This window comes from Bombus affinis, chromosome 5 (genome assembly GCF_024516045.1).
Source record: "Bombus affinis isolate iyBomAffi1 chromosome 5, iyBomAffi1.2, whole genome shotgun sequence".
NCBI classification, from domain to species: domain Eukaryota; kingdom Metazoa; phylum Arthropoda; class Insecta; order Hymenoptera; family Apidae; genus Bombus; species Bombus affinis.
The window spans coordinates 1,166,556-1,189,463 of NC_066348.1; the positions used below are offsets into that span (position 1 = coordinate 1,166,556).

General features: G+C 32.1%; 2 protein-coding genes across 22 annotated transcripts in view; one reads left to right on the top strand and one right to left on the bottom strand.

Moving 5' to 3' along the window:
• Positions 1-22,908, bottom strand: part of LOC126916863 (serine/threonine-protein kinase tousled-like 2) — a 31,230-nt gene that overhangs the window by 5,265 nt on the left and 3,057 nt on the right. For 6 of the 14 annotated variants that reach the window (XM_050723093.1, XM_050723094.1, XM_050723089.1 and 3 more), the window contains exons 3-7: positions 18,537-18,622; positions 2,125-2,215; positions 1,751-2,013; positions 1,364-1,597; positions 125-217 (exon numbers count right to left, since the gene is read on the bottom strand). In XM_050723093.1, coding sequence (XP_050579050.1) covers positions 125-217; positions 1,364-1,597; positions 1,751-2,013; positions 2,125-2,215; positions 18,537-18,622 — 767 coding nt within the window. Of the gene's footprint in view, positions 1-124; positions 218-1,363; positions 1,598-1,750; positions 2,014-2,124; positions 2,216-2,348; positions 2,491-2,704; positions 3,036-3,092; positions 3,328-4,614; positions 4,890-6,054; positions 6,153-18,536; positions 18,623-22,908 lie in introns of those variants that run through there. The other 8 variants (XM_050723097.1, XM_050723103.1, XM_050723101.1 and 5 more) reach the window with 8 other exon arrangements.
• Positions 5,695-21,902, top strand: LOC126916865 (uncharacterized). 8 transcript variants are annotated; one of them, XR_007710756.1, is made up of 6 exons: positions 5,695-6,046; positions 6,122-6,996; positions 20,306-20,419; positions 20,496-20,609; positions 20,689-20,844; positions 20,944-21,902. XR_007710756.1 is itself a non-coding variant. In XM_050723108.1 (3 exons), exons 1-3 carry the CDS (start codon positions 6,894-6,896, stop codon positions 21,162-21,164), a joined length of 531 nt encoding a protein of 176 aa, XP_050579065.1. In that variant the 5' UTR covers positions 6,887-6,893; the 3' UTR covers positions 21,165-21,902. The 8 variants fall into 8 exon arrangements, 1 of the variants encoding a protein (XP_050579065.1); XR_007710752.1 differs by lacking the exon at positions 5,695-6,046 and having other exon boundaries at positions 6,868-6,996; positions 20,306-20,424; XR_007710753.1 differs by lacking the exon at positions 5,695-6,046 and having other exon boundaries at positions 6,868-6,996; positions 20,306-20,406.

A 22,908-nucleotide genomic window follows, 5' to 3' on the forward strand; every position in this document is an offset into this window, starting at 1 on the left:
TTTTGCTTTTTATGTATTTTTCTTTTTGGAAAGAGAAAGAGAATTAGATGCATTCCCTATACTGTTTCTACTACTAATGTATAATTTTACACTCATAGCACATTTCAGAATTTATTTTACTTACTCTATTTAATTCATCAATTTTGTTGTTACGTAATTCTAAGTCTGAAGAGGCTTGAGTTTCAAATTCTTGTATCCTCTGGCAAGTAAGTTCTGTCTGAAATATAAATAACACATTTTATAATAAATACAAACAAACTACTGTAACATCTGATACATTTGTCAACATAGTTCATAAATACCAGATACCTTGTTGCACCCAAATGGATGTAACATGCAGTTTCAGTTTTAGTGCAATTTTTGATAATTTCATTTAGAAAAATGATCAAAGTTCCATCTTTGATAGAAATTTGTGATAAAGTTAGTTCTACACGTTATTTAATTTAATAGGCCAGCCCTCTTGCTATTAAAAGTAAAACTACAGAGCAAAACCCAAACATATAGATAGAACAGAACTACCACACAGGCAGCAAGGAAAACACCAAAAATGTATGCATGATTTAAGGTATGCATGTAAAAAATTGTAGGACACTGTATATTTTATACATATTTTTTTCTATAATAATTAATACATTGTACACTATAAAACAATTTTTTTTTAATTTTATCACTTTTGAAATATAAGACTATAGCCAAATACCAAGTCAAATACGGCAAACATGCACACCTATTTTTAATTTAGAAATCGAAATAAATGGAAATAAACAATTTTAATGACTTAAAAGCAAAACAAAATTTATTAAATAAGGAGTGACATTACAAGGTAGCCTGCACTCCTATGATAACAAATGGATACAGCGCTACAGTCCAGTCAGAAGTTAGCTGCAAATTTACTACAAACATCTGACAAGAAATGCCCATTACGAAACTAATTTTAGGAAATTAAGGTATATAAAAATCTATAAAATATACTCTTATACCAAGTTGCAATAAGAGATAATAAGAAAAATGTAAAACGTGAAATAAAAGGAGTAAATAATATTTGTAAATAAGATATCTTCTAATGAAAAGAAATGATATTACAAAGGAATGCAATTATTTTTTGAGAGATAAATAAATTAATTTTGAATATTTGTATGCTCTAGATACATAAAATTTCTTACATAGTTATTACTCCTAAATTATGGTTAAGTATTTGCTACATAGACACACAAGATCAAATTTTTAGTTTAAATTATATAACTTTTTTACCATTTATGAAGAAATTTTAAAAATTTGGACATAAAATTATACTATTTATAGCCAAGATTTTTATGGGTCGTTTCTTATAAAATGCTTGCAGGAATTACCGAATTTTGCTTACATTTGGGGTGTTAGTCTTCGCTTGCCTGACCTGGCTTGTCCTACTGAGGTTGGTAGGCCTTACCTGCACCTGCTTGCTGACCATCGAGCCTGCAGGTTGTGTTGAGGCTGGTGGAGGAGGAGGTGGAGGTTGAGGATGAGGTCTTGGCGGCTGCATCAGTGAAGAAAATTCTGCCACTGAAGAATTGGGTGTTGTTACTTGTGGTGAAAGGAGTTGTTGAGGCGATGGTGGATACTGTTGAAAAATAATTACACAAAATATCAGAAAGGATGTAAAGGAAAAAGTTACAGAGTCATAATTATATTATGGAAATGAAAAATTTTATATTAGAAATGATATAAGTAGTGTATGTCTATTTATCTATATATGTATACTTTTTATATTTACCATAGGATATCCCTGTTGAGGTGAAGGACTTTTAGCACCCCCATGCCGAATGGGGCTATTACCCAAGTGATGCTTTGGAAAATACTCATTTATTTTTTTATTTTCAAGAGCAGCAACAGATCTAGACCCCTTGCTTCCTATAGGTCCCCCAGTAATTCCCCCACCTCCATCATCAGCTTTACGTTTCCTTTTCCTTTCTGAAGGAGTTCTTGGTACCTTTTCTGGAGTATTTGGATCTACCTCCTTATCACTATGTGATGAGCCTAGTTATTGCAAAATAATCAAGTTTATAAAATGTTTTTGCTATTTTTAACTTATTTATTAGGTGGAAGTTCGTCTTTATCATTAAATGAAATAAAAATATACTGACTTACCAGTGCTCATGTTCGAGTCTTGACTATGAACTGACTGACCAGAGTTTACAGTTGATTGAGGTGCCATCTGAATTTGTGACCCAGCAGACATCTAAAATGAAAAAAAGAGAAAAAAATATTGATATAAAATAATAGCCGAAATATTCTTATTTACAGATACTTCAACAAAATAGAAAAACGACCATTATGATAGTAAATTAAAATAATGGTTATTAAAATATTACCATACAGAGTAAAAGTTATTATTTAATACAATTATTTATATCGCAAAATTTAATATAAGCCTCCTAGAAGAAACAACATGGAGAAAAATATCGCAACGCGAATCAAGATTCGTTACTTTCAGTAGAGGTTACACTTCGAAAATCATACCGGCGTACAAAATACTAGATAATAAAAATCGCATGTTATTAAGACACGATTTATTATACAGAAGGAAACTTAGGATAGAGAAAGACTAATAAGAAAAAAGAAAAACAAAGGATGTGCAAAGGAGAAAGAAGTAGGTTCAATGGGAAATGAAAAGAGAAAGAAGAGAATGAAAAAGACAGTACAGGAGAGAAAGAGAGAGAAGTGACACCTTCCAGGATAGCCTATGGTGGAGCCCCATAGTCGTATTTGCTATTTGAGCTAATAGACAGTATGTCAACCATAGGCACGGTTTCGCGCACAATTTGTATGTAAATGACAATAGTACAGTATGAACAAAATGTCCAATATATGTTTAGAGCTAGAGGAATCACGACAAAATGGAGGACCCTAACAGAGGGGAACGACGGAAGGGCAGGGAGTTACAGAGCTATAGAAGAGGTAAGAGGAAAGGCGATGGAAAATGGAGAGGGGGTGGAAGTAGAGAAACAGAGAGAATGGGAGATACAGAAGGGGGGTAGGAGGTAAGAACTCGATGGCAGAGGAGTGGTTAGATTGGGAACCACGGACGCGCTCCGCAAGGGGGCAGTTTTACTCACTGTTTCACATCCGAACTCTGGTCAAGTCGGATAGTTAACTGGCTTTCCTATCGTACATACTTTTCTGCATACGCACCAAATGTAGCCGCTAGGCAAACTGCCTTCAATGAACAACAACGATAACCGCGACGACACATACGTCATCCGATTTGTGACGTCGATTCTTCGATAAATTACGCACTCTTATTATTATCATCGGCGGCGTGTCAGCCACGTTTACTCCGCGCGCGGTTAAGAACCCGGATTAATGGTAAGTTCTCATGGACGCGGTCACGCGTTTGCGCGTTTGCCAGGCGGAACGCACACGTTCGAATTCCACGCTCTGTCACTGATGTGCACACGTTATTATAATTAAAAGTATCGCTGCCACAAGGCATTGTAAATATAGATGAATCGTTTATAAGGTTACACTTCTGTCATCTTCATTTTATTTGCCAATATTAGAAGTATTTCTTTCATACTTCAAAATTTCAGATTTACTCAAATTCATATCGTTCATTAATCATTAAATGTGTACGCATTTGATATATAATATATTAGTACGATAATCGTAAATATAAGCAAGAGCATGTAAACTTGAGTATCACGAAATTGCGATATATTTATTGAATAAACGAAACACTCGCATTCTACTTATATACGTATGTTTTCATCTTATTGAAAATGTAATGCTTTACTATCTTCATATGAGATTTTTTAAATTTTATCAAAGTAAAGAAAAAGAGCCAAATAAAGCATATAAACAAAGCAACAATAATAATATCCTTGAATACTTAAATTAGTTGAAATATATTAAAACTGTATATACTTAAAAACGTATTGTATTAATAATTAATAAAAATCAAGATATAAATAATAAAAAGATAAAAGCGCAATTTTTATGAAAATATCACTTGTCTTCGAACTATTAGAAATTAAAACTTATGTTCCAATTTTATTTAAATGTCTAAAATCGTATTGAATTTTAGGGAAACAAGTGTAGAGAGATATGTACAATCGTAGTATATGAATAAATATAATTTCCTCCATGAGATTATCGAGTAACAAGATTGTTTGAAAATAACAGCGGACGTGTGAAGCTTTAACGTAATACTCATGGTATACACTCATCCACTCATCCTTGCTTCATCACAAATACTACGAAGTAGAAGAAGATGAAAAATCAAAATTCGATTTAAATTACAGTCACACATAGGTTACAAATACCGAAACCTATGCCTATTGCAATGCAGAAAACTTATGTGTATCTAAATTAGGATAACGATGAATTACGAAGGTAAGGATTTTATGGCTTACGGGTGATTCGTTTCACTTTCTTGCACTTTACTGAACATGCCAGCAATCCAACAAAAGATAGGAAACTTCCTTATCGATGGATCAATGTCTGTGCCCGGAACTGGGCTAGAGGGCCGGGGAATCGTTTCTCCGGCAGCGATTTGCCTTTAAGTTAGCTTTGCTATGTGCGCTTGCGTTAGTGTGCGTAAGCAAGGAGGTTACATGGGAAGTAGTAACATATACGAACCCAGTGAATCGGGACATGCGGATTTTACAGTACACTCCTCTATGCCTCACGACTTGACCCTTCTATGAGCATAATCACCAAGTCGTATCGAACGATCCAAACGCCACACGTAAGCTATCCTTTGAACACTCACGAAGTTGGTTCACTTCGTATCTTCTTCAACTATGCAGTTCCTCTTGTAAAAGCGGCGTGCAGTTAGCGCGCCGGGTAAACAGCAACAGCACCAGCAGCAGCACCAAGTGCCGTCAATGGCCACGATAAACGGCATTACGCGTACGTTTCACGGGCCACAAGCGAGCCAAAAACCCCAGCGTAGTCTCGCCTAATCGAAACGGAACTGGAACTGTCCGACCACCGTACTGTTCGCATACTACTACCTAGCGGAGGTTTCTCTTTCTCTCTTTCTTGGCTGCTCTCGCACTCCCGCTTTCCTTGCCTCTCTTCTCCTCTCCTATGTACGGCAAATGAGCAACGCGCGAGATTCCGAGATGCGGCAAAAGGTGCAACCTCCACCTCCCCGCGACGGCGCTACTGCCCAACGATCACAACAGACAGGGAAGAGAGAAAGAGAGAAATTGCCGGAGTGCGAGAGGGAAACCAAGTGAGATCGAGAGACCTGCGAGAGGAAGCAGAGGAGAGGAGAGGAGGAGGAGAAGGAGGAGGAGGAGAGGGCAAGCAGAAGTTGGCGAGCTTGGTGGAAAGGGACAGAGGACAAGTTAGAAAGAGAGCTAACTGAGTGACGGAGAGGTTTTGTAGGGGTAGGGTCAGGAGAGGTAAAGGGGAGGAAAAGGGAGTCGGAGGGAGGCATATGAGACATTCCTTCAGTGAACGGGTCGACCGAGTGTGAGTGCAAGCGAGCCGGTAAAATCGATGTGGCGAAGTGTAGCTGTGCCACTACGGCGTGCAAAGGGTGTGCTGTACCCTATACGTGATCAGTAATTTGCCTTGTGACGTTGTGTCGTACAGTCAAATACATTATAGTATTAGGTGTTCAATTTTATGTATCGACCAAATCAGATACGTCTATGTAATAAATATCCACTATGTATCTAAGAAATATAGAACAAAATGTTTTTTTCGAAGTAATATACGCATATGTTCATTTTTTAATGTCGCTAACATGAATCAAAAGTAGGTATTAAACTGTATATATTACGGCGGCGTAGTACTCTTTTATATATAACAATATGCCTGTGCATAAATACATATTATTTATTACTTCTTCCTCATTTTCATTCTTCGCTTATTTAATTATTATATTATTGTTCTTATAATAGATATAGGATTTTAAAAATTATGTCAAGAAATTTTTTTACATGTGTCATTATATTATGATAACGTATTTGAAAAATTCTTCCGACGGCATATAAATCTCTCAATAAAATTTCGGTATCGTAATAATGAAATGTCGAAATTCTCAATGTTGGCAAAAGTACATACCTAATGCGTATATATAAACCTGTCGAAGCACGCTTGAAGTTAGCTGCAACATTGTTTTATTTCGTAGAATCTTGTCTGACTTGCATAGTCGTATTAAGTATCGTGTATTGAGAGTGGCACCTGCCTCGGAATCAGAAGAACAGAGCGCCCTCGCAGTGATTCTACTAGTTACGCTCCTGAAATACGCCGTGCCGACGTGTGTTTCAGCCAGTGCGAGGGCGTATTAGCGAGATGTAGACCTAGTGGTGGGGATTGAAAGAACGAAGCGTACGTATGAGATGACGGCTCGACGAACGAACATAACTGGTCAGACCGGCGGCCTGGCAAGAACGCATAATAGGTTTAGGTTGAATCACGAAGTGTTTCTTGCTATGTAATCGCGTTTTTACAGTGTATAGTGCGGTTCTATACTATTTATCATAGTGTTTAGTTTTCATTTTATTCTCACGATCGTTTACTAATTGCTCACATCTGGATACATTATCAATACAATTTGTCGATTAAAAATTGTTGTGATGTCTTATTTGTGTGTTCATAGCTAGAAGAATGTTTTTGAGCGATTTTATATTCGCATATCTGTGATTACTATGATACATTTCTTTTTTGTAATTTAATATGTTATTGTTATTTCGTTATACACAATTTGATATTGTGCGCACTTGATATCGTGATTTGAGATTATATCACTTTTGTTATTGTTATCACTTTTATTACAATTGCGAACTTTGATAAAATTACGAAATATCGAAGTGTGGAAACCATTACTAAAATAGTGTCAGCGTTTATGCGTGTCTTCTGTTTTCTGACAGCACAGTTGAACAAGACGACGAAATAGAAGTATGTACCTCATACTATCGATGCGATACTCAGACAAGGAGCAACGTTGCAATATTTCGGATACTGTGACAACATCGCATCAACTCAGTGTTTCCATTTCTCGATGTATGTACTGAATAGTTCTAGCATATTTACTTAACGTACAGTTCGTTCTCAAAAATTCGCTTTCTCGAAATAGAATTTGTGTTAAAGAATATTCACCACGTGTTCCATATTAGATTTAAGCATACGTGATTCTTTGTAATAATCAGATTTGTAATAAAAACTATTAAACTCAAGAAATTCATAAATTAATGTAGTTTAACAAGAATATTTCGATAATAAAATAATATAGTATATCTTTAAAAGATGTTTCGATTATTTTATCACATAGCTAATTGCATAACTAATCTAACATTTGGTTAAAAGATTAGTATAAATATAGCACGTACGATTAGCATAATGAATAAGGGAATTTCTAGATATTCGAAAAAATATTTTGATTTCTAAGTAGTATCGATACCTTACAAATAAAATAAATGTCTTGATAAAATGTCATAATATTTCTGGATATTATGAACATCCTCTTTGATATTAAATTTTAACAATTTAGGAAGTACACGTGACATATATAGACATCTTGGCATAAATATAAGCATGAAAAATAGGAAAGAGCTCAAGAGCACATTAACGTAAAAAAATAAAGTGAAGGTAGATACACGTTTAGCTCCTAGACCTTGCAATGCCATTCGATTGTAGAAAACAGTGGCGACAACAGCCAGCAATGTTCGACGTGACGGCAACACAGCAATGACTACCCCCACTCTTTCATGGAAGGAACCACTGTTTTCCCCTCCATGTGTTGCCTTAGCCCCCTCCAATGAACTCCCAATAGGTCGCACGCTCATTAGCCCAGTCGCGCACGATTCTCCCTCTCTGCCCCGTGTAGTCGCATGTCTCTGGCCGATCAGCTGGTCGGCCACGCGGCGTTGCCTCGTTGCCTTGGCTTGCGCTTTGCTCACTGTTCACAGCCACGCGGTTTTCTGTGTACACCGTTTCAGGAAAAGCTAGGTATGTTCCGGTGCCCCGTGTAAACGGCGTGTGCGCATTGCACACTACGAGTTCTCATCATTTTGCTCGGGTTAAAATATCCTCTTAAATATAGCGCAATCGTTACCGAATATTTTTATTAATTTTACATTTTCAACATGCTTATTTGTTTATTTATTTAATTCTTAAAATATTTTCATAACCGCGTTTAAATGCTATTTGTTACCTTCCCGGTGGTGTACTATTCAATGTATTATTTTAAATGATAATTAACGATAGCTAGATACTTTAACATAATTTTGAAATTTCTTGCTTTATAATACATTTTATATCAATTATATTATATATAAATTATATTAAATACATTATATATAAATTTTGATGTTATAATAAATCAAAGTTGTTAAGAGTTATTGATACAATGATACAACCAATTTTTAATCTAGATTGGGTTTAAAGTCTTGCCACGTATATTCCAGACTTTAACTAACTTTTACTTATTCCGCTGTTTGCAATATCTTTCATACATTTTAACTCTTTCGAAACCATTGAGACTATTTCCAAGTTGCAAGATAATTTTTTGAAAGACTGATACCACGCATTTTTCTGAAATTACGCAGTCCTATCGCAACATAGAATTCGATTAATAAATGGGATTATGCATTGCATGTAATGAGTAATAGTATTTTCATTAAATATATCACGAGAATATAGATTACATAATGTATCTACGAAAACGAGGGAAGCGTGAAACTGTCATAACACACACACAACGCGCGCACGCGTTGATAAATAATAGGTTATAAAAATAAGTAGCGTTCTCTTCCTAAATCTAAATTACTGAAAGCCAAAGTAAAACAATTAAATATTTGAAAGTATTGATTATTTGTAAAAATAATAGCTACATAATCTCATGGAAAGTGTGATAATCAATCTCGCAGATTATTAAATAATAATTTAAAAAATATTTAATTTAATGATAGCAAACATGATGAGTCTAAAATGACTCAAAAAACGTAGCGTGTTCAAATAAGGTTCAAAATGACTGATAATTCTTATATTTTTAATGATTTTCCAATAATTTTTCGAAACTATGTATCTTTTCGTAACTTTTCTGTAAATATTCGCAAGTGATACTCATAAATGAGTTGTATATAAGGGCAAGTAAAAAAACTAGATAGACAATTGATGGAAATGATTATTAACGTAATTCAATGAGAATATCTGTAGTCTTACATATTTAAATTTAATTCATAATATTTTCAAGTAATGAGTAGATAATGAGTCTTAAAAAATATATTCTGTCATGGCGTATATGTAATGAAACCTTAACATTCAATAAATTTTGCAAATTGTTAATTGGATTCAAATCCAAATTTTGTGTTGCCAATTCAATTAATTTGATATTTAAATCACGAAAAAATTTTTCTTGGAATGCTTTTTTGTACTTGGAATCATTTTCTTATGAAACGAATTCTTCGTTAACCTGTCAACCGGTAAAGTCGAGTTAGTTCGTTACTTAAATTTTCAATCTCTTGGATACAATAATTTTTTTACTTATGAATGTTACATTTTTTAGTGCGTTGTTTTATTTCTGCTGAAAATAAATTATATCATATTTATATTTGGAAGAATTGACTTACTGAGTTAGATTGATTTGTTTTTAAGTTAACTGTTAATTTTATGATTATAGAAATTTCTGATTAGAAGATAATCTGGTTATCAGGTTAAGATCCACTTTCAATAGTTTTCTCTAAATTTTCATTTATTAGTTACGATATATTTATCTATATTTATAATTTTATCTGTAAGTATTAATATAGACTTGAACATAAATTCCGAAGTTCATGATTTAAATATATACATATACACACTATGTTTATTATACATTAAAAATTATTGTGCAGTAATAAAATTATTGTTATATATACATACATGTATACAGATATATATTGGAATTATATATATATATATATAATTATATATATGGAATTAAAAAAAGTATCTTCGATAAAAGATCAACGTGTACTTTGATATATCACATTATTTTCTTTTTTTAATATCGATGATAAAAGAATGATATTTTATCAATTTTTTAAGTATAATTACTGTGATAACTTTATATAAAACTGGCGTAAAATTTTATTAGTGACTTATACAGTATGATTTATTTGTTATATTATGTATGATATTTAAAATAAAACTTAGGGTGGGGCTCAAATATATGAACCTTAACCAAATACTAAACTAGGAAGATCAGTAACGATCGAATGCTCTAGTTCTTCTACGTGGCACTAGATGGTTGTTGGTAGCGACCTCTTTATTACGGTCAAAATCTGTTTCCTTGGCGATTAATAATTTTGAACAAAATGTTATAGATTGGAATAAAGTTATATTTTAAAGATCTTTCTTCTATTTTCTTACTCGATTAATACAGTTAAAGTACACATTACCGAAGTGATAGTGGAGAGAAGTGTTTTGATATGCTATTTAATATAGAAAAATTATCCGTTATTATCGGTAAATATACAGGAAATCTCTCAGAAATTACAGAACTTATAAACGTTCATAGGGAATTCACTAGAAAGTCACAACGATGTGGTAACTCTGAAAATTCTGTGAACACTAAATAACTAATGTACCGAATAAGTTTTTAGAACTTTATGTGCAAGGCACTTCTCTTCGAATTTCTTTAACATTTGTTAAAAATTTTTATACGTATAAAAAATGGACGCATTTTCAGAAAATAATTGCAAGTGAAGAAATTTGATCAGAAAGGAACTAAATGATTGTATTCAAAAATTGTGTTTTAAATTACTTAACTATAGAATATGTATAACAGATGTATGCTGCTATTTTCCTATCTTCTTTCAACTAAAGTAATTAATGGTATAATATGAAGAGGACTAATTCCAAAAAGAATAAGACAACAATTTATAATGAAATTATAATAAATAAAACTTATAAATACTTATGCATATGAATAATTATTTAAATATGTATTTAAATGCTAGAAAAATGAAACAAGTGACTATGTAGACAAGAATAAGACGTATAAAAGAAACAAATAGATAAAATTAGGAGTTAACAATAGGAAGGCAAACGAATAAGTAATGATGGAAGAAAAAGGAAATATGTACATACATGCCTATGTCTATTTTTCTTGTATGCACAGATATCAACGTATCAACAGTCGGCGAAAGGTGACCAATGTGACGTTAGATGCGGATGGTAATGTAGATTGCGGGTTGAATTTTAGGTGTCGCCCCCTTTTCCGTGTTGTATCATAGATGAGGTATAAAATAAATCTGACATTCTGTGTATTTTTGTGTCACTCGGTTTGGGTCTTCGCGAGTACTCTTATCACTTTCATGTCGTTACCAACATTACCGATTTAACATCAAATAAGATTAGAACACTTATAATGATATAAAGTTAAAATTAACTATAGTGAATCACGTGTTTTCAAAATAAAATTTGGAGCATATCACCGTATTTCTTCAATATCTTACTAAGCTTCATCAACAGCAAAAGGTCATGAACTGTTATACCAAAAATTAATAAATTATATACCTGAATTTTATTAACTACAAATCTCTTATTAAAATTACAAAATCCCAAATATCCGTTTTTAAAATAGATGACCAAAGTGAATACTTTTATACGAATCTTTTCTTTAAATCCTAATAGATGATTTTTTGTAAAAAAATAGAGAAAATATAATACTACATTTTTTGGGAATCAAGTTGCGCACATTTCAAATGAATCTGAGCATAAACTATCTATTTATTGTTAATATCAAAATCAAAGTAGATATTTTTCACTTCTACAAATTTTATCGCACCTACCGTATATATCCAGTATTTGACCAAGCAAAAGTTAGTATGGTTTAATAAAAAGCATGTTCAAGTAATTCAGAGCTAAATCCTTTTTTCCAGATTTATTCACACATAAAAGTCTACTTTGGTAGTGAGAAAGCGAGTGATATTGTAGACCTTTAGGCCTTTCATATTTCTTTAGCAATTATTTAATAAAGATCTGAATCTATGTTTGTATAACATTTTTTCTTATTTATATCCATAAAATACTGACAATGTTTGGCTAAAGAAACTTAAAACAGCCTGTATATAATTTAAGTAAAAAATTCTTATTACAAATTTTAAATCTTTATGATATTTACTTGATTGAATTGAAGAAAGGGGAACTTAAAATTTTGTAATTTTATTAAGGGGTGTTTATGCTATAAAAGTTACATATATCTTTTGATTGCTAAGGTATGTGTGGTAAGGCTACTTGAGTGCATTTACAATACACAGTATATAGGTTGAAATACATAAAGTGTGATAAGCCACTTTCTTCGAAACCGTTGCGCATATCGATTTTTAAATTAAATGAACTAGGATAATTATTTTGTACGCAATAAATTTTGTAGTCTCCTGGACTTGAATTTTAAAGGTTCGATAAGTATTTATAATATGATAAATTGGAATAATCTGATTATTAACGATGTGAAGTTCAATTTAAAGTTTAAAGTTTTAATATCAGATGCATACGAGAACCAGTAAATATGAGATAGTAATTCGTGAAGGATACATTACGATAGCAGTTTTGCAGAGTAGATCAGTATGTAAACACAATAGTCATCGAGAAGAAAACTGAAATATCACTGATACAAGACAGGACGAAGTTACAAGCTTATGAAACTCGAAAAGGTTCTAGGATCGTTGAACACAGTTCTATCTATACGTGTTTGGTTCTCAAGGTTGGTAGGTAGGTATGTATAAACCTTCCATGCAATGTGCGTAGTACCTACTTACTATCGAAAGGATCAATACGGGGGACATGCACCAGCAACTTGCTTGTTTTCATGAATCTCCCTCGCTAAGACTGTTGGTTACGAGTCAATCTAATCCATTATACTTTTACTATGAAAAAGATACCTTCTTGCTTTAATTTTTGATAAGTCGTATGATGACGAACTATTATATGACCTTCATATTTTATATTAACCTAACCTAATTTCCTCTTTTAAATTGTTATTATACATTTCCGCAATTTTTAATTTTTTAATGAATTTTATCCAATTACATCGATCTAATACATTATCACGTAGCGCAATTATTTTATGTACATAAGTGTTATTTGAATGGGTTAAAATCTAATTTGAGATTGTCAAATTATTTACATATTTTATGAGTTTTCTGAGCGTTACAAATATATAATGCACCTTGCATTTGTAAATATAACCATTTATTGTAACTGAAATTATAAAATTACAAAACTAATAAACTCAGTCAGAACAAAATATAGGCTAACGAATTTATTTTCAAAAAGAAGAGATACACGAAAGGATATACTCAGAGATGATTCGCGTATCCTTTAACCTCTCTGATCTCCGGCATCCTATGATCGGTCTAGTTCGGGATAACTCGTGTACATTCGTAAGCCTTGACCGTTCGGGAACATGTCGAATTTTATAAATGAAGTATTCTTATAGTTATAAATTATGGTAGTAATAATATTAGGGTCATACAGAAGTTAATGAAACACACGGAATTCGAGAATTTAATTTTTTTCTTTTTCGAGAAGATTAAAGAAAAACCATTAAATATGTACACTACTTCTTACATCCGTAAAAATTACTCTAAAATTTTCAATTTTTGCACAGTTATGAAATACAAGATATGACATAACAAGATCTAATTAAAAATATACGAAATCAAGTAGTCAAGTATATGTTGAATGTCACCATGTTCTTGGACATCGTGTCTTTCTAGATTGTTGTTCTCGCGACCGTTACCTTATCAAGGGATGATACTACCCTTGTGTGATCACGTCTGCCGGGCACGTGGCAATAAATCAGAACGAATGATTATGATATGAGCGAATGTGGGATTGAAATTGCGTGTCACATGTCCCTGGTTGATGATCGAACAGCTTTATCCGAAGGAACTGTTAGATCATCCTGAAAATTTCCACGACATTTTCGTATCTAGTTTTAATGGCACATAAATACCTATTTCAAGCATATCAACATAGACATAATTTAAAGGTTGGTATCTTTTGAAATAATTGCCTGAACGATTACTAAAAAACAAAAGGTAACAATAGAAAGAAATTTATTCTTTTCGAACAACATTGTAATAAAACGATCAATTTTCCACTAGAATAAAATCCTCCGTGAGTCTCTTGTTGCAAAAATCAAAACAATCGCTGCCTGTCTGAATCCTTATCATCATATCACTTTCATACTTTACATTTTATTTCTATATACAAGGTGATCCACGAATTGGCTGACTTTTTTAAATGTCACTACGTAACTTTGACTTCATACCGTTGTGGTGGACGTTAAAACGCGTTCAACGACCTGTTACTATGACTGTAAAGTGATACTGAATGAATGTCGATTTCATCAAAGGACAGTTATCGTTAAAAATTATTTTATTTCCATCAAATTACACGTTTCAACATGATGAGCTTCAACACGAAAAATATTAATTGTATGCATATTACAAAAGGAGCATAAACAACAGCCTACAGAAATAGACATGCCTTATTTAGTATGATATTAAATGTTTAGAGAACGTTGGTTGAGCACTTACGGACCTATTTCTTGACCACCTTTATCCCCGATTTGTTCCCATTAAATCTTTTTCTATAGAATCAGCTACAGTCGATGGTCTACGCTATTGCAATTTGTAACATTGATTATCTAAAGCACCGAATCCGAACAGCATGTCAAGACATTCGTTATGACAGCATTGTAGGAGCAATCAATAAAAATTTACTGCATCTTTCGGAATCATGTTTACAAGATTATGAGCTATAGTTAGAGCATTTATTATAATAGGACGCACAAACGTACTGCAACACTAAAGAAGGTGCGTTTATTTCTGTACGTTGTTCATGTTCCTTTCGTAAGAGTCCTTCTGTGTCTATGACTAACATTTTTCTGGTTGAAGGTTAACCATTTTGAAATGTGTAATTTGTTTGAAATAAAATTACTTTTAACGATAACATCCCCGTTGATGAAACCGATATTTCAAGATTCCGGGTAATTTCAAGGTCATAGTATAGTAGGTCGTCTTAACATCAGCTACAACAGTATAAAGTAAAAAATACGTAGTGTCATTTAAGAAAGACAAGGTGGCTTTGACCTTTTATCGAAAAAATAATTTTTTGGAAATGTCTTATATTGAAATTTGTAGTCGATTGAAAATTGATTAGCTTTTATTTAAAATATTTCTTTGTAGGACCATTGGAAGTGCCTGAAAAATCGTGGCGACCGATTCGAAGATCGTTCTGTATATAATGCCCATAATGTATATATAAATTGATCACGTGCGAATATCTTTAAGAAAACAGAAAATTTTCTTGGATACAAAGTTCATGTCTAATATGTAGCATTATAAACTAGATATTTATAAGATACGTGTGGTACTTTATAAATATCATATAATATCGAATAAATCCTATCACCACAACTGTAATTCCGAGTGCAAAGGGTTAAGAAAATACTTCATCAAACTATGCTCATCATTAATGATGAGCATCGTATAAACACTTGTTCAGTAATTTATTGTCACTTTATCCCCTGACCTGATCTTAACGTCTAGTTTGGTAAACATGAAATCAGTTATGGATCTGCAACCATACTATGAATCACAAAATGTTAATATGAATTAAAAGAGATATTCACAAAGATAACTTATAATATATAATATACTTGATAATCTATTTGTGAATGAAATTGCAGGAGAAGATTAGAAACGGCAAAATCTATGCGTAAATTTCATTAACAGGTAGTAAACAAGAAAATATTAGTCTTGATAATACGTTGATAACTGCAGCAAGGAAGGTTCGAAACTATCGATAGCTGCGTTTCAAGTAACATCCGCCGGAGGCGAGCAGTGTCGTTAATGGTAGGTAGGAAGTAGAATTGCGAGAGAAGGGGAGAAGCAGAAGGAACGGACGTGCATATTCGGCTTCTGTAGGGAGCATAATACAACCCGATACGATTTAATACGATCCGTCATGATTCGGCACAGTTGTCACAGCTCTACCGAATGATATGAGGCGTTGTATAGGAATAAATTGACCGCTTATTTGTTCATTAATATTATCTTAAAATATTAGTTAAGGGGGACAATCGTTTGAAATTAGAATAAAGAAAGAAAGAAAGATTCGTATACTTAGTAGTTGCGAAGATAAGAATTCTTATTTGAAGGTAGTTTCGGTAAAATTTGACAAAAGGCGGCAAGTTTGAAGATCTGTATCTTATCTAACAATTCCGATATCAGCAAAATAATGACAAACTCCCTATTTTCATATGAATTACAATATACACGTGAATAAAATTCAATTGGATAAAATTTGGATTTAGTTTCGATAAGATTCCGTACATCGAGTAGAAAAACGATCAATTTGACGTGGAATGGTTCATACACCTTTACAATTATTTATAAAACTTTAACATTTAACAAGTATCTGATAAACTATTTATCGTCTAAATTGCAAATTCTCAATGTTTTTATAAATGTTAAATTTACACGTAAGAGTTTCCCTATTATTGCCATAATCGCGCCTTTTTAGCTTCCGGCTAGTTTCAAAGATTTACAAGCTTTTCTTTATATGGAATAGTATATCTCTTCTTTATCTTCTCTAGTGTCTTTTAATTTTAATACAAATTAAAACGACCTTTGGCGGTATTATTACGGTTAGACATTCGTACACAGTTTAGGTCTCCTCACGCGTCACTGTTATAAGATAAAAGGAGGTCAGAAATAGGTTAATAGTTCAAAAGTACAAGCCAAATATGTTGGCCGGTCAAGGTCATTTCTCTATCGTCGATTCACCATATCAACGAATCTGATCTAACAAAACTTACAAGCGTGGTAGTTTGACGGACGAATTACAGAAGTGACTTCAATTTTTCTTCTTACGGCAATATACTTTCTTCTATTTTATACGTTACGAGGCTCTTCATTTGTTAGTCTGTTTTTACTTACACTGTTTTTACTTATAGTGTATGCTTCGTCTTTATATTTACGATGAAAATAAAACTTAAAAAAAGCTGGGAGAAAAATGTCTTTGGCCAGTCTTTACATCAATACAATGCAGTGCAACGTGAACTGCAGAATTTATAAATAACCCTGATATATACACCTGACTATGTATTACAATTAGAGTTCAAAAATACATAATGTAAAATGGCCTGGCAATAGTATATAAGTGTAAAGCTCTATAAGTGAATTTCACAAATTACAAGTTATCTGATTGCTCTATTCGATGTGAGATAGCAAAATTGTACAATAGAAATTGATAGTATAATCTACAACTTGTCATTTGTCATTTGCTATTATGTGAGAGGGTTCTGAGTATCTACATGATTAATGTCCATTCAAGCTAAATAATGCATTTATTATGTTATAATGTGATCTGATTATGTGTTATAACGTAATGCTACTAACTAAAATTTCGTTCAAATAAATGGATTCATAAAGATAAATGCGGTTTTACCGTATTTACAACCTAATTCAACGACATTAAACCATCGAACGAGCGACCAACATAACGTGATCCTTTTTCTGAAAATGAATCGCTATAGTGAAACAACCACTATTATTTTTTCTAAGATAGAATTCATCGGCTGCCTAATGAAAGGAATGAATGTATAGAAAATGAAGAAAACTGTTTCGAAATTTGAGACCTACTTTATTTTTTCTCTAAATAAGCCTAAAGCTTAGTGTAAAAAGGGTAGCGAATTAATTTGTACTCTAATATACTAATCTCCACATAATACACGATATCGTGCTCCAAGAGGCAGATTAGGGTTACATCGGATATTGCGACTCGAGACATCCGTGAAAGTCATCCATGCAACCATCGTCACATAGCCTAGGAATACAAGGCGGATCAGAAGGGAAACTGGCCCTTGCAAACTCTCGAAGTTTCGCAAATGTTCGACTGCACGATATAATGCAAGCTTGGTAACAGGGTGGTACATCTGAGACGGAGAATCTCATATCAAACAGCGAATTGTGAACGTTTGCAAAAATATACATAGGAATAAATCTTCACTTTACATTTCACTGTAATTGATGTATGTTTCATTAAAAACAATTCGTTAAATATGTATTTTTTGCTATTCATTTTTATTTCACTGTTGCGATAATAGATTGTAATATAGTTAAACTTTCGATTAGAAAAATATATTTTACGAAAGAAATTCGGTGGAAGATCGTGTTTTTTACAGATTTACATAGGACAATCTGCAGTTTGCCAATACTTTTATTCGTCACTGTATTCGTTCGCAAAAACAGTCGCTGTGACCTAAAAGCGGATTCGTCTGCTCAGAATATGTAATAAGTTTGCTATGACCTAATGGTGAATATATGCTCTCAGTAATTATCACTTCGATTTTAAAGACACACAAATTTTTCCATCTCATATAATGTCGAAAGACATCATTATCGTTATATTGAAATGATCTGTAATCCACTTTAATCGACTTATAATATTTGCTAAACATGCGAAAGGAATGAACAGAAAGGGAAACAATGCAGAAGAAAGCAAGGGAAAAGAGAAAGAAAAAGTACAAGCGAAAAATAGCTTACCCGTGCTCCGAGAAAGCGGGCCTCCAATAACTCCTGCTTCCTTGGGTCCAGGGTGGCCTGAAAGTGCTCCATCTTGACGCCAGCGCCTGAAAAAACACATTGTGGTTATTAAATCAAACTGTATCAACTTGATGAGAATTCTTAAAGAGAATTGTTTAAAGAAAATCTACGGATTAAAAGCAAATTTCGTGGTTCGATACTAAATTAAAGTTTCGGTAAAAATAACATTCGCAATAAAGAAAGTAACACATTTTAAGCATGTAACAATTGGCAGGACAGACAATGGAAAGGAAATAACATGTACAAATACAGTAATTCATAAAAATATTTGAACACTTAGAGTTAGTAGAACTTTTAAGAATATGTTATGATATTACATACATAACATATTGTATTAAGTAAAAACCATTACCATTATAGCGGTGATAATGAGTCATACTTCATTACAGCGCTAATTAAATTTCAAAAAGCTTTACATAGCACGCATAATATGCTATTCATAAAAGATTTCCATAAGTATCCAAATACTTTTGCGAATCAGTGATAATGAGCGCCAATTTTGTTAAACTCTGATATAAAAGACAATTTAAACAAATATTTGATGTCTACTTCCTCCTTTTTTTCTTTTTCTCCTTCCTTTCCCTTTCTCAAAAAAAGAGAAAAAGAGAAAGAAGAAAAAGAAAGACAGAAGAATGCTATATATGGAAACATTTTGTATCGTTGAACAATCTTCGGTTTTGCTTCGTTTTTACCCTCGTTCAAAAAGCAAATATTTTCTATGTTGATTATGTCGTATTTATTTAATAAACTAGATGGACATTTGTCTCTAGTTCGTTGAGTTTGCCTATTTTCCTAATATGTTCCCTGATTTATGAAATAATAGAAAAAAAATAATTTGATACACATCTTCATTCATTAACGCAAAGTCTTTAATATAAGGAAATTGTATCTTATTGTTAGTTACCTGAAATATTTGAAATAAATGATGAAATATTTTTTTTTAGATTTATAATTAGAAATTTTTAAAGTTGAAAAATATTACAATTTTTTAACGTAAAATTGTTCTTTTCCTATAATAAATTTAAATGGATGTAATAGTTATTCGGTTATCTTTTCTTACGATATCCAAAAAAGAATAGAAATAAATCTTTAGGAAATATTGAGTAATATTTTGAATATTCATATCTTATCTCGGGTTGCTCGCGTGTTAAAAATATTTGGAAAGTGTAACAGCGTTGTTCTAGAGTTAACATCAAAGCAGTAAAGTATTTAACTACTTTTTTCACTTTCGACACAATATGGCACCAGATCCATTTTCATGACTCTATCGCCTACCTTACTCGCCACTTCACCACCCGTCAGCCGCGGACCTACTATCCTTACTCTTAGCCTTAACCTTAGTCCTTCTCAAGAAACACAATTCCTATAATTTTTACCAATTAATTTACTACCAAATTCCGCCATTTTCGCACATCTCCTTTCCAATTAAAATAAACAAATCTTAAGGGCACAAAAGGTTCAATAGATAACACACATATTCAATTATTCATCGTTTAGTTAATACAACCTGTGTATTCGCAATTACTATTTTAAGGTTAAGATTTTGAGGAGTCAAAAATTATAAGTAGATTTTTAATTACGTGATTAATTAGCAACTTAAACCTTCCTGTTGTTCAAAGGTTTGTTATATTTTTATTAAATATAATAATTTCATACTTGTACATACTTTTCTCCCAATAGTATTAAAGTAAATTAAATATATTTTTCAGATGGCGCTGCTACTTAATACAGAAATAAGAACTTTATTAACCTTTCTCAAATCAGAGTGCAACCGTGAAGGAATTAGTCTGATATACTATTTGTAATATCGGTAGCATAACACAGTTTTGTAACTAGGCAAATCTCATTAATAACGAATTAAAGACTCAATGCGATATTTACTGATTTGATTTTTATTAGATAAATGTCTCCAAGTTGGTAATAAGCTAATAACGGTAGAAATCAGTCGGGGGGTGATGCAGATGATAAAGGAAATATACGAGAAAACAACAAATAATTACGAACAATACGAATGTATGTTGAACAAAAATCTTTGTTACAGATGACACACAGTACTGTGCCATTAATCCGCTGGTGTTGATTTTATTCTTAGAACATTCGGAAAGAGATTGGCTGAGAAACAACGAAGATGGGACTGGACATTCATTTGACTGTGAAATTTGTGATCGACGTTTTAGCAATTGTCGATTAAGATATCAAGAAAATCTTCAAATCGTAAAAAAGTTACTTCAAGGAAAATTAGCTCGGCGTAAGTACAGATTGTTATATGTTAACAGTATAGGAGAAACGGACCTATTGTTAGAAGTAGCAGAGTGTTCTAAATACGTAAGTATTTGGTTCTTTTCAGATGGCTCTTTTTCATTACCTGGAAAAGGAGAATATATCTCTTGGACGTGTTCATCAGCCCGATGTTACTTCATAGAATCGAGATGTGGCGACAGTAAAAAAAAGGACGAAATGGCGATAGGATTGTATAGAAATATTCCAGATTACACGTGGAGATTGGAATCAAGCATAGCGAGAATAGGCATACAGACCAAACAGAGAACCGATAAGTATGCATACTGATCATAGTTAAAATGAAAGAAAACAATGATTTAGGATTTGGCTAAAAGAAGATTTGAGGGTACAAAATGGCAAATCTTTAGAATGGGAAACAGAGTCTATTAAAGCTTTAGAAGTAGGAATAAAGCTACCGCCATCTGATCAGGAATATGACATCCTGGAGAATAATGAAAACTAAAAAATGTAATGGAAAATATATACGAATATATAAAAAGACGTTTAGATTGTGATTAGACTACGGATATTTATGCAAAACATTCTTATAGATACAAATAAAAAATTGCGATTTGAATAGAAGAGTAGTGTCTTGTTCTTCAAATATAGTAATCTTATATATTATATTTTTGCATATCTACACTTGTCATAAATGCATATACATCTGCATTTTAGTGATAACGAAACGTTTAAGCGTCATAAGTTTTTGAGGAAATGAAATATCGTGTGAAGTATTCAGTATTCGATAACTTTATCTTACTACTTTTATTCGCAGAATAACTTAAGAAATCAATTCATGGAAAAAATTTTCCAATTTACAAAAAATAGTGCAATTAACATTTTGAGAAAAAGATTCTACTACACGATTATAGAGCTCGTCAAACAGCACGAAATTTTCTGTTAAGATTTTTTCTAACTTCATTTAGAGGAGGGATAATATAATTTGGCTGAAATGTTAGAATTCAAAAGCATTATGTGTTATGCATTATTCCCAAAATATATCATTCGACGAAATCATACATTTCAGTTTCGTCGTTGTTATTAAAATAGTATAAATTATGTCACGCATTATGTGTGAATATGTGTATGTATACATATGTATATTTAACAAAATTTCAAACGGCATTATACTTTATTTTTTGCTCCAAGTACAGCGCATAAGGCGCATTTTTCCTGGGATGAATAAAAGATTGCATAAATTGTATTATAATATCTTGTAACTTGGATGGTAAGGTCGGAATATTCGCCTAAATATTCGATATATAAAGTAATTATGTCAAAATATTTATCTATAACTCTTCATAAAATACAGAATGTTACATATAAAAATATGCCTCTTCTTGCCATTTTTTTACATATAATAGGAATTGTAGGTATATTCGTTAACTGTTACCAAATACATACATAAACATACATATAAGACTGAAATACTATTCAATATTTTCATTGAATGCAATTATACTTTTGAAAACGTTAAATGACTTCATACAAATATAGTATGTCTATACAAAAATTAGTGTACATTGTTTCAAATGATAATAAACAATTTAAAGAGCAATAGACAGCAATAAAACATTTCTTTTACTTTATTAAAAATTTATTTTTTTCAGTCATTTAAAAAAGATCCGTCTGTCCACTTTTATTAAATTTAATTATGCAATCTTATGCTCAAAATGAATACTTTTATTTGTGCATTCAATTTGAATATTTAATTTGACTTTAAGTTTTTAACAAATCTTAACTGAGACCTTTAACATCATATCTCAGTTAATAACAGAAAAAAAATTTGAAACATTCTCATATTATATAATCAAACCAACAATTACAATTAACAATTGTTGCATTAGCATAATAAAGCAAAAATTTCTTGTATAATATTTTTGATTATTTGGTTTCATCATGCTTGACATAAATATAACACTTGTTGGAAATAAATGAAGAGCATTGGTATAAACTTAGACTAATTTTTACGAGCAAAAGATTGTATAATTATATTTATGTCATATATAAAGTTTACTGTTAATGTCATTTA